The sequence below is a fragment of the Channa argus genome, chromosome 6 (genome assembly GCF_033026475.1).
Source record: "Channa argus isolate prfri chromosome 6, Channa argus male v1.0, whole genome shotgun sequence".
NCBI lineage: Eukaryota > Metazoa > Chordata > Actinopteri > Anabantiformes > Channidae > Channa > Channa argus.
Window position 1 is genome coordinate 24,222,591 of NC_090202.1, and position 17,239 is coordinate 24,239,829.

At 42.2% G+C, this 17,239-nt stretch overlaps 1 protein-coding gene across 13 annotated transcripts in view; it reads left to right on the top strand.

The window, feature by feature from the left end:
- Nucleotides 1–15,909, top strand: part of tenm4 (teneurin transmembrane protein 4) — a 139,856-nt gene extending 123,947 nt beyond the window's left edge. For all 13 annotated transcript variants that reach the window (XM_067507781.1, XM_067507784.1, XM_067507786.1 and 10 more), the window contains 5 exons: nt 541–776; nt 4,214–4,510; nt 5,427–7,041; nt 9,149–9,291; nt 12,909–15,909. In XM_067507781.1, coding sequence (XP_067363882.1) covers nt 541–776; nt 4,214–4,510; nt 5,427–7,041; nt 9,149–9,291; nt 12,909–13,667 — 3,050 coding nt within the window. In that variant the 3' untranslated portion in view covers nt 13,668–15,909. The remainder of the gene's footprint in view (nt 1–540; nt 777–4,213; nt 4,511–5,426; nt 7,042–9,148; nt 9,292–12,908) is intronic.
- Nucleotides 15,910–17,239: the final 1,330 nt, after the last annotated feature.

Here is a 17,239-nt window from a genome sequence, read left to right on the forward strand (position 1 = left end):
TCAGTGTAACGACAAGAGGCAAGAAGGAGGCATTCTCTGATGAATGTACATGAGATGCTTAGTAGAAACATCTGTCACTGGTCTGGAGCTGGAACACGACCTGCTGTCACCTAGGGACAGTGACAGACAGGCTCAGATTTATCCCTCTTGGTGTGTGTGTGTGTGTGTGTGTGTGTGCACGGATGCATGTGTGTTTCACCCTGCCTTCTCTGTGGCCACAGGCAAGCTAGCAGCTTTGATAGTTTTCATTCCCCCTTATCCTCCAGGCTGCTGCAACAGCTGTAAAACTTTACTTTACTGGTGCTGTGAAACCTCTCAATATTGATCTTTGTTGTCACAGACCCAACATTAACACTGGGGTTCAGTTAAATACTGCTGCTAAAGGCTTTCTTTTTGCTGAGCAGCCATTTTAGGTGATTATGTTTGTGTCGCACTAAGCTGAATGTTAGGTTTCATCCTTTGTCCACTGCAAGGAGTTCTGATTGTCTCCTTCTAATCACAATCATAATAATTTTCCTCTCTTCCCCTCTGCCTCCTCAGATCAAGTTCGGAACAGTTATTTCATCGGCCTGGATGGCTCCCTGCGGTTAGTGTTGTCCAATGGGATGGAGGTGTCCCTGCACACTGAGCCTCACCTGCTGGCTGGCACTGTCAACCCCACAGTCAGCAGGAGGAACGTGACCCTGGCCATAGATAATGGCCTTAACCTGGTGGAATGGAGGCAGAGGAAGGAACAGGCTCGTGGCCAGGTTACTGTTTATGGACGCAGATTAAGGGTAAGTGTGCCACCTTGCTAAAAGCAACTCAATAAGAATGGATGGATTAAAAGAAAGTTTCTGTCTCAGTCAAAATGGCATTAAATTCAAAAAACCTCCTTTACATGACTGCAGTCATTGTGTCATTTAGGCTTGGCTAAAAGAATTCTGAAATTTTAATTTCTTCGGTGTAGGTAGGCCATAATAAAAACCTGTTCACTGAAGGATGTTGTTCAGACCTAAAAAAAAAAGGGTACTCTAAAAAAACAAACAAAAAAAAACAACTCGCTTTATTTATCTCTTCATTTTTAAAATAAAAAATATGTTTTTAATGACCCTGTATTTGGACCCCACTGTTCCAATGTAGTGATCATTTAGCAGAGCAGAAAAGGATGGCAATGATATAAGTTTGCAGTGATGGAGACCTACCTTGCCCTATAGTTTCCTTATAGTTGTAAATTGCTGTGTGGTGTTTCAGAATTTAGTTGTCTTCAGAATCATGGATGTGTTAATCATACTCAACTTTTTAGCCTGCCATACCCATAGCAACAACGGAACACAAGTGCAATCCCTTATATTTTTTAGCGTACGTCTCTTTTGGTCTAGATGTGACCTGTGTAGATTACATAAATCTTTTATATTATTAAAAGAAAAGGCAGCAAATTATGTTTACTCAACATTCAGTCTGCCTGTGACTTGGCAAATGGTCTCAGCAAGTTAACATAGTTTTTTTTGTCAGTTGTGTGTCCAAACACTATTAACAGGTAGATCTTAGGATAAACAGCAGATGTTTGATCATAAAGCATGTATCAAGATCGATTGGCTTGTATTGATTTCTTGGCTTTGGAATGCAAATAACAACTTTAGTTAAGTCGTCTTGCACCTTGTCTGGGAGGTGACACTGCTAATAGCAAGGTGCCACTTCGTCTGTCATTGGCTGTGAATTTAATGGCCCCATCGTCCCTTTGGAAGTGAAAGCTTCAGATGTATGTTATAGGCAATGGCCCCAGGGGTAAAATTGGAAATGGGAGCAGCCTAATGGCAAGAACAGAGTTGGGGGGGCTGAACAGAAGTAGAATCATTGAGCGACCTTGAGTGGCATGTCAAGTGATATTACGTGGGTGTCTGGGTGAGAGTGTGGCGGTGGGCGGGCTCAACAGAGCAGTTCATGAGAAAAGTAGCAGGGGAAGAAATAGTGCAGCTCTGACTGCAGATCCTTGGTGTGCTACAGTAGAAATGGGCAACTATTTTGGTTGGTGCTGCTGCTGCTCTATTTCTGTTTGTTACCTTGACTGTCTGTTACATTTATTTGTTCCCATGCCCTAAGGCTAAACGTGTCACAGATGGTCCTCAGTTTACCCCTACCACAGTGACATCCTACTCTGACCTGCCCCATCCCAGCCACCCGTGGCCATGATTTCTTGGTTTCTTGCCTTGGAGATAAACGCTCCAGTGGGATAGTTAGGAAATATAGTGTGAGGATGTTGGTGGCTGCCACAAGAGTCTTCAAGCTGTGTATTAACATTTCACTATCATCATGGTGTCTTCTAATGTAGGGCTTTTTGTTCAAAAGAGAGATGAGTCTGGAATAAATAATAAGATAGGATTTGTTTTCTTTGATTGCAGTGTGGAAATAAACATAACTGATGTTATTGAAGAAAACAGAACAATTGTTGAATAAATCATGAGGAATGATGAAAGCCATTTTCACTTGTAAATGAACAGATTGATATTGTCATTTGACACAGAAGCCATTGATATTGATTGAGAGATCAGATGTTGCTGTGATGTTTTACGTCGAGGACAGTTTAAAATGTAACATTGTTGGTCTAATGTAAGGTAATAGTGTCACTTCTGTTTCATCTTCTTTCTTTTGAGAAGTTCCTTCAGAGGCGAAGTCCAATTTAAAATGATTCCTCTTGAGTGGGTTTTCATTCTCATGGGATCTTGGGATCTCTGCTGTAAGAGGTTTTTTCCACCCTGTTGAGTCTTTGGCGAACCAGATCCTGGCATGTGGAAATTCCGCTCTCGCTTAAACCTTATTTTCTGTAGGAAACAATCTCAATACAATCTTTAGGATGGACAGCATGCTTGCTCTGGAGATGACAGAAACATTGCCAGGTTTGGCTTAGGTCAGTCTTGCATTTCCAGTTTAAGAAATGACTGTCTAAAAGGTGTCGTAATTTTGCTCATCACTGAAGTCTGACACAAGGATGACAATAAGTAAAGGTAAAAGAGGCTCCTCTGTGGACTCCTCATTCTTATGCCTTGATCCACTGAGCGTCCCACCCCCCACCCCCACCCCCAGCTCCCTTAGGCTTGGGGCTCAAATTGCTTGTGTCGCCCCAAACCTTCACGGAATTGTGCTTCTCGTGAGTCTGTTGCTTTTAGTGTAAAGTAATCCTCTCAATTAGGTATCAGTGACATTAATTGCCTCTGGTGTAATTGTCCCTTCACAGATGAGAGTCCTAAGCATGCTTTACTCAGTGTGAGACTGAAAAAAGTGAGGCTTCTCAGCAAGCCCCCTGCGACCCGCTCTGTGGAATATGTCTGGAAAATAGCCAGAAGCAGCTTTCTGGGGTGCCTTAAGATGTTTTTAAGTCTTGCCAAGCATTAGACCAAGCCAAAGAGAAGCACACATAAAGAGAAAGTATGCAGATTAATAGGAAAAAATAATAATAAATAAAACTGAATCCAAAGAGTATTTGTCCACATTTACCAGATGGTTTTTTTAAGGTAATAAGTTTCACAGGCCTGCAACCTAATGTCCTTATCACCTTTAGGTTTGATTCATTTTCCCTCTATAGCTTTTGCTTGCAGAAGCTGTTGACTAAGAAACATAATGGGAGGACTGTTGGCCGATGTATTTGGCTACAGAACGTGGCTTTAACGATTGCTCTCTGCACAGCATCGTCTTCCTACTCTGATCACAGGGAAGCCAAGGGTCACTGTGTGCAACCTCATACATTCAAAATAGGCAGAAAATGTGAAGTGTCATTTAAACAATGTTGTGAGTCCTACAAGAGAGGAATTGATTTTTTTCTCTTCTTTTCCAATTTACGGAAACGGCTAAATAAAACGAGAGTCATCTTCGCCTGGTAATTCTTTTCTGTAAGCAGTGGAAATGAATTTAATGATCAATGTGGCTCTAATGTCTTGTGCTTGAATAGGCATACTCCCACTAAGAGTCTGCTGAATTTTTACACAAACAAAGAAATATGGTAATTCTTATAATTTCATCACTTCAGCAGCTCCTGCAGTCCTGCGATACAGCTCCTCTGTTGTAATTAAAAGCTGTGAAAAGCAGAATATAAAATAATCGCTTTGCGATTAAAGCTGTCCTCATAAGGTCCCACCTCAGATGAGCAGTGCACCAACTCCTCCATGTTTATTCCTTCATGGTAAAACTGCTGTGGTAAAAATGTTATGTTTCTAATTCCCCATCTCCTTTCCCGTAGGTTCATAACAGGAACTTGCTGTCGATGGATTTTGATCGAATCACCAGGACAGAAAAGGTCTACGATGACCACAGGAAGTTTACATTACGGATTCACTATGACCATGCTGGTCGGCCCACTCTGTGGGCACCGAGCAGTCGTCTAAACGGAGTCAATGTGACCTACTCTCCTGGAGGGCACGTGGCAGGTATCCAAAGAGGTACCATGTCTGTGCGCATGGAGTATGACCAGAATGGCAGAATCACCTCTCAGATATTTGCTGATGGCAAATCTTGGAGCTACACTTACCTTGAGAAGGTATGATTTGCTGGTAACAGTTCAATTATACAATTTTAATCAGTCAGGACACATTGTACAGATAAATTGTGGAGGTGTGTTTGTTTAAGAACCCTGACGGAAGATTTTAAAGCAGAGTCAAAAGTTAACTTGTAATACTCCAGCAGTGTTTGTGCTGCTTTATCAGTCTCTAGCAGAGTTATCAGCAGAAATGTAATTAAAAACTGCCTGGTGCGCCACACATATTATACTTTGTTACCATAGTCTGACAGCAAAGTTCATCCTGAAATAGCTCTGATTAGAAGAACAGAGTGAAATGTCACTTTCTACTCACTAATTGAAGGCAAGATTGTTATGGAGAAGGTGAAGAGCTGAGATTCTCCCGCTTAGACATGTAATATGAAAATGGCAGTCACCTTGTTAATAGTCTATAGTGAGTTTTCCAGCAACCTCCAAGGTGCTAAGGTGCTGACAGCCCTACCATTTACTGATCCAAGAAATGAACAAAGAGGAAATTTTAATTTGTCATGAATTGTTTGAATCAAAAAAAAAAAAAAAAAACACAAATACAAAACAAGAAGCAGCCTGTTTTTAAAAAATCTCTTTAGGAAATCTTAATATCCACAGCTCGAGTTTCAAGATTAAAATAAGATTTAGTCTCACTCAGATTTCCTTCTTTAGCATGTTGTAAACCACCCCAGGGTTTAGCAGATCTACACTGTACACAGTCCTTAGGAATTATCTTCTATTTTTATATTTTACATGTTTACGTTATTGTTATTACTGCTAATGGAAATGAAAGAATATGTTATATGATATATAGTAATAATACTGTCATATGTTGTTACTCAATCAAAAAGGGACATGTTTAAATAGGATTGATCTCACTTTGTGTTAAAAACACATGAAGAATACTTGTTTCCTCTTGTCTTCACAGTCCATGGTACTGCTGCTATACAGCCAGAGGCAGTATATCTTCGAATTTGACAAAAACGACAGACTCTCCTCCGTCACTATGCCCAACGTGGCACGCCAAACCCTTGAGACCTCCCGCTCCATTGGCTACTACAGGAACACCTACCGGCCCCCTGAAGGTAACGCCTCAGTGCTTCAGGACTACAGTGAGTACGGCCAGTTGCTGCAAACCACCTACTTGGGCACAGGGCGGAGGGTCATCTACAAATATGGCAAACTATCCAAGCTGCTGGAGATTCTCTATGACACTACACGCATTGGTTTCTCCTACGATGAGGTGGCAGGCATGCTGAAGACAGTCAACCTGCAGAGCGAGGGCTTTACCTGCACCATCCGCTACCGGCAGATTGGCCCACTGATTGACAGGCAGATTTTCAGATTCAGTGAAGAGGGTATGGTCAATGCCAGATTTGACTATGTCTATGACAACAGCTTCCGTGTCACTAGCATGCAGGCTGTCATCAACGAAACACCGCTGCCAATTGACTTGTATCGTTATGATGATGTGTCTGGTAAAACCGAGCAGTTTGGCAAATTTGGCGTAATCTATTATGACATAAATCAAATTATCACCACAGCAGTGATGACCCACACCAAGCACTTTGATGCCTATGGCCGGGTGAAGGAGGTACAATATGAGATCTTTCGCTCACTCATGTACTGGTTGATGGTGCAGTACGACAACATGGGGCGAGTGGTGGCAAAGGAGCTAAAAGTTGGGCCTTATGCCAACACCACACGCTACACATATGAGTATGACGCTGACGGTCAACTCCAGGTGGTCTCCATCAATGACAAGCCTCTGTGGAGGTACAGCTATGATCTAAACGGCAACTTGCACCTCCTCAGCCCTGGAAACAGCGCACGCCTCACACCACTACGCTATGATATCAGAGATCGCATTACACGCTTGGGAGATGTCCAGTATAGGATGGATGAGGATGGATTCCTCAGGCAGCGAGGTAATGAGTACTTTGAGTACAACTCTGCAGGCCTGCTGGTGAAAGTGTACAACAAAGTGAGTGGCTGGAGCATCAAATATCGTTACGATGGCCTAGGCAGAAGGGTCTCCAGTAGAAGCAGCGTTGGACACCACCTTCAGTTTTTCTACGCTGACTTATCCAGCCCCACTCGGGTCACCCATATGTACAATCACTCCAGTTCCGAAATCACCTCATTGTACTATGACCTACAGGGACACCTGTTTGCCATGGAATTGAGCAGCGGGGATGAGTTTTATGTGGCCTGTGATAACATAGGAACACCCCTGGCTGTGTTTAGTGGGTCGGGCCTCATGATCAAGCAGATCCTCTATACTGCATTTGGAGAGGTTTACCTTGACACCAACCCCAGCTTACAGCTAATAATTGGCTACCAGGGAGGCTTGTATGAGCCTCTCAGTAAACTGGTCCACATGGGTAGACGGGACTATGATGTCCTTGCAGGCCGCTGGACAACACCTGACCACGACATCTGGAAACTCCTCAACAGCAACCACATTGTGCCATTCAACTTGTATATGTTCAAGAATAACAATCCCGTCACCAACAACGAAGAGATAAAGTGCTACATGACTGGTAAGTTCACATAGATGAGACGGATTCTGAAAGAAAACTCCACCTAATCCTCTACTTGCAGGTTGATGGCAGCTTGGCTTCACTGGATTCCAGTGGCAGCCCAGAGTCATAGCAAAAACAACTTGCTCTATAGAAACTTGTCAAACCACAGCTGCCATACTCTGCCAAGTAGCAAGCTGTGCACTTGTCAAGTCGGCGTTTCAAGTTTAAGCAGTGTGTATTGAATACTCACAAGTGATACTTTCTGTGAAGTATTCCTCTAACAACTGTTGTTGAAAGTAAATAGGAAGCAACATTGGATTATTCCAAACAGTTATATGAATTCTTAAGAGGTTAATGATTCTAAACAGCTGTTGACAGGAGTCTCTAGAGCAATCAATAATGCATATAATTTTTTATGGTGCTAAAATTACATGTGTGGATGTTGAGGTGAGGGGCGCTAATCGTAAGCCTCAGTACTTAGTGAAACTGCTATTGCTGCAGCACAGCAAACGGTTCTCATTTCAGGTTTTTATGTTTTGATGTGTTGTTATTCTAAACAAAAAGCCACAAATGGAAGAACAGATCCTGCCAAAATTAAATTGAAAAGCAGTGTGCTACAGAGCTTTTTAAGAGCTTCCTCACTGGGACACTAAGGTTGTTTGTCTGCTCGCGTGTGTGAGTGCTTGCATGCATGCGCGTGTGCATGTGTGTGCTTGTGCACATGTGTACTCGCGCATTGGCCACTGGTTATCGTTTTGAAAATCCTCAAAGGGAACAATGCTGTACTGCAAAGCCCCCTCTGTTGTTGAACACTCAGGTCCCCTCCCAGAAATATCACATCGTTCTTGTGTTGCTTTGTGATAGGGAGGAGGTAAATAGCAGTGAAAGAACCCCAGTGGAGAAAGGGAGCACAATGCATCCATAGAAACCTTAGCCAGGGCCGGTTGTATCAAGCTTTTTGGCTGGAAAGAAAACAGCATTGTTAAGGATACTCAGTGAATGCTCTGTTTATACCAGTTGGCTTCAGACAGATCTCATTCACAAATATAACTCTCCCCATTCATTCTACATTATATGGATGCAACAATGCTTATATGGGCTATGAAATAACACCGTTTCTACGTTGCTTTACCTGTAGACAATACTAAGAGGGAAAATGGTCACTTTTGTTCAGGTGGAGTTGAGCTTTTTACTTCTTTCTAATCAACAAAGCCATTTAGCCACCTGCCAAGCAGAAAGGCGTTCAGCTTCACAGTCCACCATTAGGGGCTGACTGGCATTTGAATGCTAAGCAGACTGTTAGATATACTGTAGTGGGTCTGCCTCAATTGTGATTGATGGGGCTGACATTTCCATTCCTTTCACTAAATTACCAGGGTCCTTTCATTGTCCTCAAACAAATTCTTATTTAGAAAAGCTTTGTCAGGTACGACAATGTGGCAGTGCCAATCTGTGACAAACTTGCCCCCCAAGTGTCACAGCAATGATTCTGCCGTCCATAACAAACACATTGAAAGGGGCAAGAAACAAATGGCTTGAATTTAGCAGTCGTTGCCTCCAGTCATGTCTGCAGCCTTCTCTGTGATATTCAGAATTAATGACAACTGATCACCTAGGTTGGCAGCACCACCTACAACCACTGTGCTGGTGGCTGCTGTTAGACAGACCATGATATCTGAGACTTGACTCCTGTATCTGTCACTTTTCTTTTTTTAAGCATCTCATCCGGAGGGGAAAAAAAAAACGATTGCAAAATAACCCGCTGAGTCTTCAGAAGTGTGGGCTTCTTTGAGATGACATGAAATTACAGTATATAATTATCAGCGCAGCAGACACTCTCAGATGTCACTTGGTGTTTCTGGGACCCAGCTGTGTGTCATTAGTGCAGCACCTGCAGGAGTGGACATGAATCTCTGCCACAATCTCAAGTGTTTATTATAGCTTGTCCACTTTCACAAACAAATCAAGTGCAGAGCAAGTGAGGAGTATTTCAAGAAGCCACTTGACCAACACAGTGTCAACTGTAAAAAAAAAAAAAAAAAAAGGAAAATTAAATGAAGTGTTCTATATGGTTTTATTTGGAGCCAGAAAAGACTTTGTCACTGATTTGATCCCTCCTCTGCAGATGTGAACAGCTGGCTGGTGACCTTTGGCTTCCAACTTTACAATGTCATCCCTGGCTATCGAAAACCAAGCACAGAAGCCATGGAGCCATCGTTTGAGTTAATCAGCACCCAGATCAAGACACAGGAGTGGGACAGCACAAAGGTAAAACAATCACTCTCACCTATCCCACTTCTCACCTTACAGATCCTTTTCTTTTACCTCTGCTCCTCTCCTTACCAACAATATTAGTAAATTGACATGCCCTGTGTAGCCACACTCCCAGAGGAGCTGCCAGCCATCGGGCCAAAAACACAGACCAGTGAGCCAGGTCCTTGCCCCTAGTCCTCATCTTGGGGAATGGGGTCAGGCTAAACAGCTCTTGTAATTGTCCTGCCATTAGGGAAATTCACTCTCCATTCTCTCCACCACTGGCCATTGATTTCATCTCAGCCTTACACTGTTAGCCAAGGTCTGAGAAGTAGTAGACATGCTCTGATTCCTGCATTTATCAGCTCTTTTAAGTTGCCTCCAACTCATCTGAATTATTAAAGAGGCCAATGTTGTGGTCCTGGGCTTGGTTACAGCTAGACTAGAGAATGCAACCCATCAAGAGGCCAGATTCATGTTGAGCGACACTATGGGTGCTACTGGAACAGACTGAGTATTGTTCTCATATGAAATGGTTCAGTACAAGGTTATCTTAATCTGTGACTACTGATCTGACCAAGCAGCCAAACCAACCTAGTACAATAAATGGAGGAAGCAGTGATGTTAAAAAAATACTGTTCAAATGTAATCTTTTAACACTTGAGAATTTAAAAAATTTATAAGAAGAAGAACATAAAAACCGTGTCCTTGATATCATAAATTCCTAACCATTTTTTCAGCCTGTGACCTTGGACATAATTAACTACAATTTTACTGTCAGTATAACCCTTATATAAAGACAAGTGTTTATTGAGGAAGAACAGCATGTCAATCATTAGACTTCCGCCTGCTGTGTAATGTATTTTCTGGGCATTTAAAGTTATTAAAGGAATTTCAGTCCTAATCAAAGGTTTCCCTCACAGCATAGTCAAATTCACAGGAAAAAGAAAATTGTAAATCCACAGTATTATTACAGTTCATGTATAAAGTATAAAATCATAGTAGTAGAAACCACTGTTATGTCCTCATCTAACATAGACCGCTTTGGAAGGGTTATATGGAAAGAATAATTGCAGGGCTTTTTTTTAGACATACAATTGCTAAACTAAATCATGGTCATTGTGAAATGACATATAAAACTATTGATCAACACAACCGTTTTCAAAATGATTTACGGGTAATTTAATAAGGAGATCACTCACTACGTGGTGGGTCAGATTCTCTTAACTATAATTCGGCTCAGCAACCCAAGCTATCAGGTTGCATACATGTTTCGCCTTCAACTTCTTAGAAGCATTTTTGCAGCTATTTTCCGTTTGTTTACGTTTGCCTCCCCCACACAGACAAACTAAATAGAGGTAAGTCTATTTGAGCAATAATATCACTGAAAGCAAATGTTTCATCTACAGTGTAAACCCAGCCTTTCAAGTTGATATTAAAGAATACCCATGATAGACCTAAAAATCCTGTAATGGAGGCTTTAAATAGCAAAGTTAGCCTAGATTTGAAGGCTTTACTCGTGTTGGTAGGGAGCTCTTCCTTCAGCACACCTCTGGAGTTTGTACTGTAAGAGAAAGTAAGGAAAGATTGAGATAATTAGTCTTTACCCTGTGTTCTAGCCAATGTTCTTATCCAAAAGTCTTCCTTCAAAAATGATGTTCTGAGCTGGTTAATGCCAAGTTGATCCCCACTGCAGATGGCCAGGCCAGCCTAATTAAATGTAGGGTTCTTTGAAGCATAAATATAGCTACATGCGGTATATCCTACATTTGGCATTTTATTTTATGCAGGAGTTGTATGCCTGCCGTTCTGTCTCTTTTTATCCAAGGCTTTGTTTTGCCATGCTGCTCAATCCGTAGATTGAAAAATGCCGTGAGGGGCTAGATGGATGAGGTTTGCGCCGCGCAAGGTTTGATCTCTCATTCTGGGCTGTGCTACAGACTGATTGCACCCCATGCTATGTGAAGGATGCCTCTCTGTGAATGTCTAGGGAGGCTGTTTCAGTAAAGTAGAGGACATTGCCCCTTTAACCCCCTAACCCCCCTGGGACAGCTGACTGGGTCACACCGTTGGCACGGTAAACAAACACGGAGTGGCGTGGTGTGAAGAGTCCCCCCAGGCCGTGACTCCCAAGGGGACCGACAGCACAGCTGCCCACACCCCCTCATTTGTTTTCTCCTCAAGCGTCATCTGATGTGGTGTCATGTCAAAGAGCAGGCAGACATGCTGGTCACTACAGCCCCACCCAGTCCTCCAGCTTGTTGCCAGCCTCTAACAGAGGTACAAGGACAGAATTAGAAATTATCAGGAGGACTGTGGATGTCTCTGAACACTCACAGCCTTTAATCTTAGGCAAATACTAAAAAGCACAGTGTTTAAGGTCCTGTTTTTCTGCCGCCCACATGTTTTCAGTCCTCTGTCTCCATGCGTATTGGCTCGCATCCATTTCATATCACTTTCCTCATTTCAACGTCTCTCTTTTTCTTCCTGGGGAGTAACTCTTGTCATTTAATATTAGGACAAAAGTATTAATTTTGGCTGAGGGCAACGTGGTATCTTCACAAAGCTCTCATTCTATAACTAATAAGATATATACATGGGTACCAACAGATTCCTGTTTTATATTTGGCACAGCACGGCTGTCAGAAGACAGTTATTTCACCCTTTTTTTCTTTCAAAATATCATGCATGTCACTAATGATCAGAGTGATTAGCACTTGCTTAGCACAATTTGGACTGTACACAAAATGTACATAATATGTTAACTCAAGGAAGAATGTGGACCCACTTCCTGCATAAGCTTTAATTGTATAATTTTTTGTTATTACTTTTATTATATGTTTAAATAAATCTGTTGCTTATCAATATTTTGGTGAAACATGAACATTTTGTAAACGCTGAATGATTTTCATTCTTAAAATGTTTAGTCGCTAATGAAACGTAATGGCTCTGAGCAGTAGAAAAAGGCTCATTCCCTCTGCAGACCACAACCCACTTCACATATGAACAGTGGACTCAGAGAATCAGGTCCATTCAGGTATTTCTCAGAGTTGTCATTTCACACATGTACACAGCCACATAGGGTTTTGTTTAAAGCCCATCGAAGCCCAAAGTCGTGCCTGTCGGGGAAAAAAGAAAAAGAAATGGGAAGCCGTGGCAGTCGCTTGATAGAAACCTCGTCAGCACGTCTCTTCGCTCGCTTTAAATCCTCCAGACAATTTGGGATAGAGCAGCGTGCTTTATCCATGCACAGGCTCACTCACATTACCTAGACTTTGTACAGATTACCCAGACTATCCTGTGAGCCCCACAGGATAGTCTGGGTAATGTCCAGGCCATCTGACTCGGACATTTGCATTCTCACATGCAGCTCCCCTGGGTAAAGTCTAGAGAAGTTCAGGGTGGCAGTGCATGTGCCAAGCAGCTCAGGATGAGGATAAAGGTTAATTAAAGCCACCGTGTGAGGCGATCAGAAGTGAACGTCTGGTAAATAACTAGAAGATCATCTTCAAACAACCAATAGAATTATGTTGTGTAAATCCATTTCTTAGGGAACAAACATGGAGATATTTTATTGTGAGCTCGGATGCTGTGGGGCTGTGTGCCTAAACCATTTTCTCTTTGTTTTGCAGTCTTTGCTGGGTGTTCAGTGTGAAGTTCAAAGGCAGCTGAAGGCCTTTGTGAAGCTAGACCGTTTTGGCCAGATTTACAGAGCCAAAAGTGCAGGATGCTCTCAAATGGAGGACAAGAAGATCTTTGCCTCTGGTGGCTCCATCTTCGGGAAGGGCGTGAAATTTGCCATCAGAGATGGTCGCATCAGTACCGACATCATCAGCTTAGCCAATGAGGACGGGCGTCGTTTGGCTGCAGTTCTGAATGATGCATTCTACCTTGAAGAGCTCCACTTTACTATTGGGGGAATGGACACCCATTACTTTGTCAAACTGGGCTCCGTGGAGGGGGACCTGGCCCTCATTGGCATGACGGTGGGCCGACGCACGCTAGAGACCGGTGTCAATGTGACAGTGTCTCAGGTGAACACAGTTCTCAATGGCAGGACTAGGCGCATTACGGACATCCAGCTACAGTATGGGGCACTGTGTCTGAATACACGTTACGGCAGCAGCGTGGATGAGGAGAAAGCTCGTGTGCTGGAGCTGGCCCGACAGAGAGCCGTTGCCCAGGCTTGGGCCCGAGAGCGGCAGAGACTGAGAGATGGCGAGGAGGGCTCACGAACCTGGACTGAGGGAGAGAAGCAACAGCTCCTGGGCTCAGGGAAGGTGCAGGGCTACGATGGATACTATGTGGTTTCAGTTGACCAATACCCTGAGCTGGCAGACAGTGTCAACAACATTCATTTCATGAGACAGACCGAAATGGGCCGAAGGTGACATAAACATGAGGTTCTCGAGTGACAGACTCAAATGTAGAACATGGGACTTCTTGCCAAAGACAGTTGTGTACATGACCACTTATCTTTTTTTTTGTTCTTTTTTTTTTTTGACTGTGCTCAACTCGGTTTTTAATATACAGTAAAAAAGAAAAAACATGGTTGCAATCAGTTGCACTGTATTAATGGAAGAGTGCCCTTCTCCTTTTGAAGATTCTTTAACAGTCTTTGCCCTCCAAGTGCGGCTGCTAGAGGATGAAAATTTGCGATGTCTGTGACTTATTTTTGTGACTCCATTTCCCCGTCCCTGTTGGTGATTCTGTTCAAAGGAATCCAAGAGGAGTATTGGTAATGCATTATATTCACTGGCTCACTCTGCTGCCAGACTTGCAGATTGTTATTCACAAGCTTGCTCCATTCTGCCTTTTCTGCGCCTCAGCCAAGGAGATTCCTTCTCTTTTAATCACGTCTTTTTTATACTTGAAACCCTCATAGCCCCAGTCATCCATAAATAATGAGAGATTTCTGTTGGCGGTAGAGCCCTTCATCAAAACCCCAGCTGAACTTGTCAAAGCACCTTCGTTTGTGTGATGTCTTGTAATTTTTTTTTTATTTTAAAGGAGGCTTGATGCTCATCTGTGGTCTTAGCTTAGAAGGCTTCAGTGCACCCTGACAGTGCATGTTGGTGGCCTTTTTTATGAACTATAAAATAGCAAACTGTTTAATCAGCTTAAATTGTATGGTAAAGCCAACAAGGGACTTGAGATCACTTTTTTTATTTTATATGTATTTTATTTTTTACATGGATTTGTTTTTGTTTGTTTTTTCATGGAAGAAAATGAAAACACAGAATTAATTGTTCTCTGCTACTTTTTATTTGAATTTGGTCAGACGACTTCATTCTGAAAACCGTGAAGAGCCAACCCTGTAAGAAAATACTGTGGAATTATTATCTGTATTAAACAACAAAAGGTATTTTACAGGAATGGTTTTGCATTACATTTTAGTTCTGTTTTATAAATAGCTATATGAATTAACAGTATAACAAATGTGAATTTTAAAAATGTGAACTATTGTCCCATTTATTGTTAATTGTTGTACTTGAACAATACTTAAGGGTGTTTCAACACATGGAATAAACTATGAAAGGTGGTTTAGTTAAAGCAATTACTGTGTTTTTTTTTTTTTTGTTTGTTTTTTTATTAGACCAACTCCATTTTACAGCTCTCAGTTTTGCATATGAAAGGCAGTGTTTGTTTATCAGTGAGCCTAGGTCAGTGTTTTGGGCCACAGTGTCCAGTCAGATAAGGCTTGGGGTGAAAATATTTTTTAAAAGTGAGACTACAGAGGTTAAAGAATCTCCTCACTGATGCATACTACATTAACATACTGGCTGCTGAGATATGATAAGTAGGCTTTGCATTTTGTTGTGGGTGAAATGAAAGATACAAATTGCCTTTGCCCTAAGGGCTGCCCGCAGGTCAGCATCGAAAGTGCTTTCATTCTCCAGAACAGGGCTCCACTCGGTCCCAAGGCTGGCAGAAATGCATTAGACCTGCAGGTGTTCTACTTTGCGTTTACAGACTAAAGGTCGTCCATTCAAGCCAACCTTGGAAATAATCCACGTGGACACATCCTAGCTCCCATATATCCGTGTCCCACCTCAGTGGAGTCTGCAAAGGACAATTTACGTCTGCATATTTAAAAATGTCATTATGTGAAAACGCAAGACTATTTTGGAAATCACGACATTGATTTGACTTCTGGTACTTTTTGAACTATGCCAAGCCACAACGTACTCTTGACTTTCTTATAGTTTTACCATCTAACATATAAACATGTTGTGTGTGTAGGGTGATGGGAGCATGATTGAGTGTCTCAATCTGTACAAACATTAAAACAGTACACAGTTATTTTTTTCTGCTGTTGGTTGATTCAGTGATGTTTTGTTTCTTAAAAAAATGTATATTCAACATACTATGAATGAAGGATATTTGCATTGTGGAATATTGCACTGAGAACTGTTGTGTCATAAGACTGTATCTTTTTCTAAGGTTTTGGACTCATTTTGAGTTTTGGTTCGTTCTCAACACTGTGTTTTTAGCGCTTCTCTTTAACCATGTAAATATGAAGACATCAGAGTAAGCTGTAAATAAAATGCAAATGTAGATACCTCATAGAGCTACATCAGTGACCCTGTGTAGTCTTAAGGTAGAAAAAATAAAGGGAATATTTTGTGTTTATTTTTTTGTGTTTTGTTTTATATACTATGTTATTTATAACTGAAAATCCTACTGTTGCATCTCATACTGTGACATGAGACATATTGTCAGCTCATACTGCCAAAATAGCTCTGTCCCATTGAGGCCTGGAAGTTCATAAGACCTCTGAAGGTGTCCTCTGGTATCTGAGAGTTGTCTTCGTCATATTCTTTAAATTGTCAGGTGGGGCCTCCATGGATCAGACTTCATCCTTGAGTCATTGCAACCCCTCATAAGTGACATACATGCGCCGGGTCACCCACACAAAGGCCGTCTTCATCCATTGGTCCACAGTCCCCGGTCTGAAGGTCACATGCTCATTGTAGGCACATTCACCATTCGACAGGGCTCAGACAGGAACTCGGTCAAGTCTGTGGCTACGCAGCTCAATAGACAGCAAACTGCAATGCGGTGTGTTCTCGCTTCTGTCGATCACGACCAATAATACATTTTTCACTAGTAGCCCTTCTTGTGGGATCAGATGTGCGTCATGACTCTGACACTGGTTCAGCAGTTGTCCTTGGACCACTTTGGACACACACTGACCCAGTTGTCTTCTCATCACAATTTGCTCCTTGTCAAGTTGCTCAGATCCTTATTTTGTGCCTCCCAACACAAGGACTTGCTGTTCGCTTGCTGCCTCATATACACACGCCCCAATCCCAGGTGCCATTGTAACGACATTTGTTTTATTCATCCTATGGTTGGTTAAATGTTGTGGCTGATAGACATACATTACACTGTTTACTATAGTTTGTTGTACATTAATTCTCACCCTATAGTATATAAGAGGCTTTAATGAGGCTAATTTTATGGAATATGATAATGTGGAACTGCATCCCGTGCCTTTATTTCGTTATACATGCTCTACCACCTGTTAAGACTTTAAATCTATTAAATGTTCACATGGAGTGAACATGTGGTTGATCACTGGCACACAACAGACAGATTATTAATGAAAACATTTCTATGGTAAATGTATTTAAGGTAACTGTCAAGCCCTCGAGGGATGCTGTGCAAAACTTGACTATCAATTAACCTGTCAAAGTTGAGGACCAATCCTTTGATGTTACAAAAGCCACTGGGGGAGTCTGTGTTTTTCGACTTGATAACTTTGTTGAAACAAGTGGAGCTCAGGGGCTAATCCTGTTAGATGGTGGGGTGGCTCGGGAGTTGGCTGCCAGTATGCGGCGGCGGCAGCAGCAAGGGAGCGTGGAACATTTACACTCACTGCAGGCAGAGTGGAGCTCAGTGCCCATATAAAGCATGATGGCCTGTTTCACCTAAGCAGACAGAACTCTCTCATTTGTTC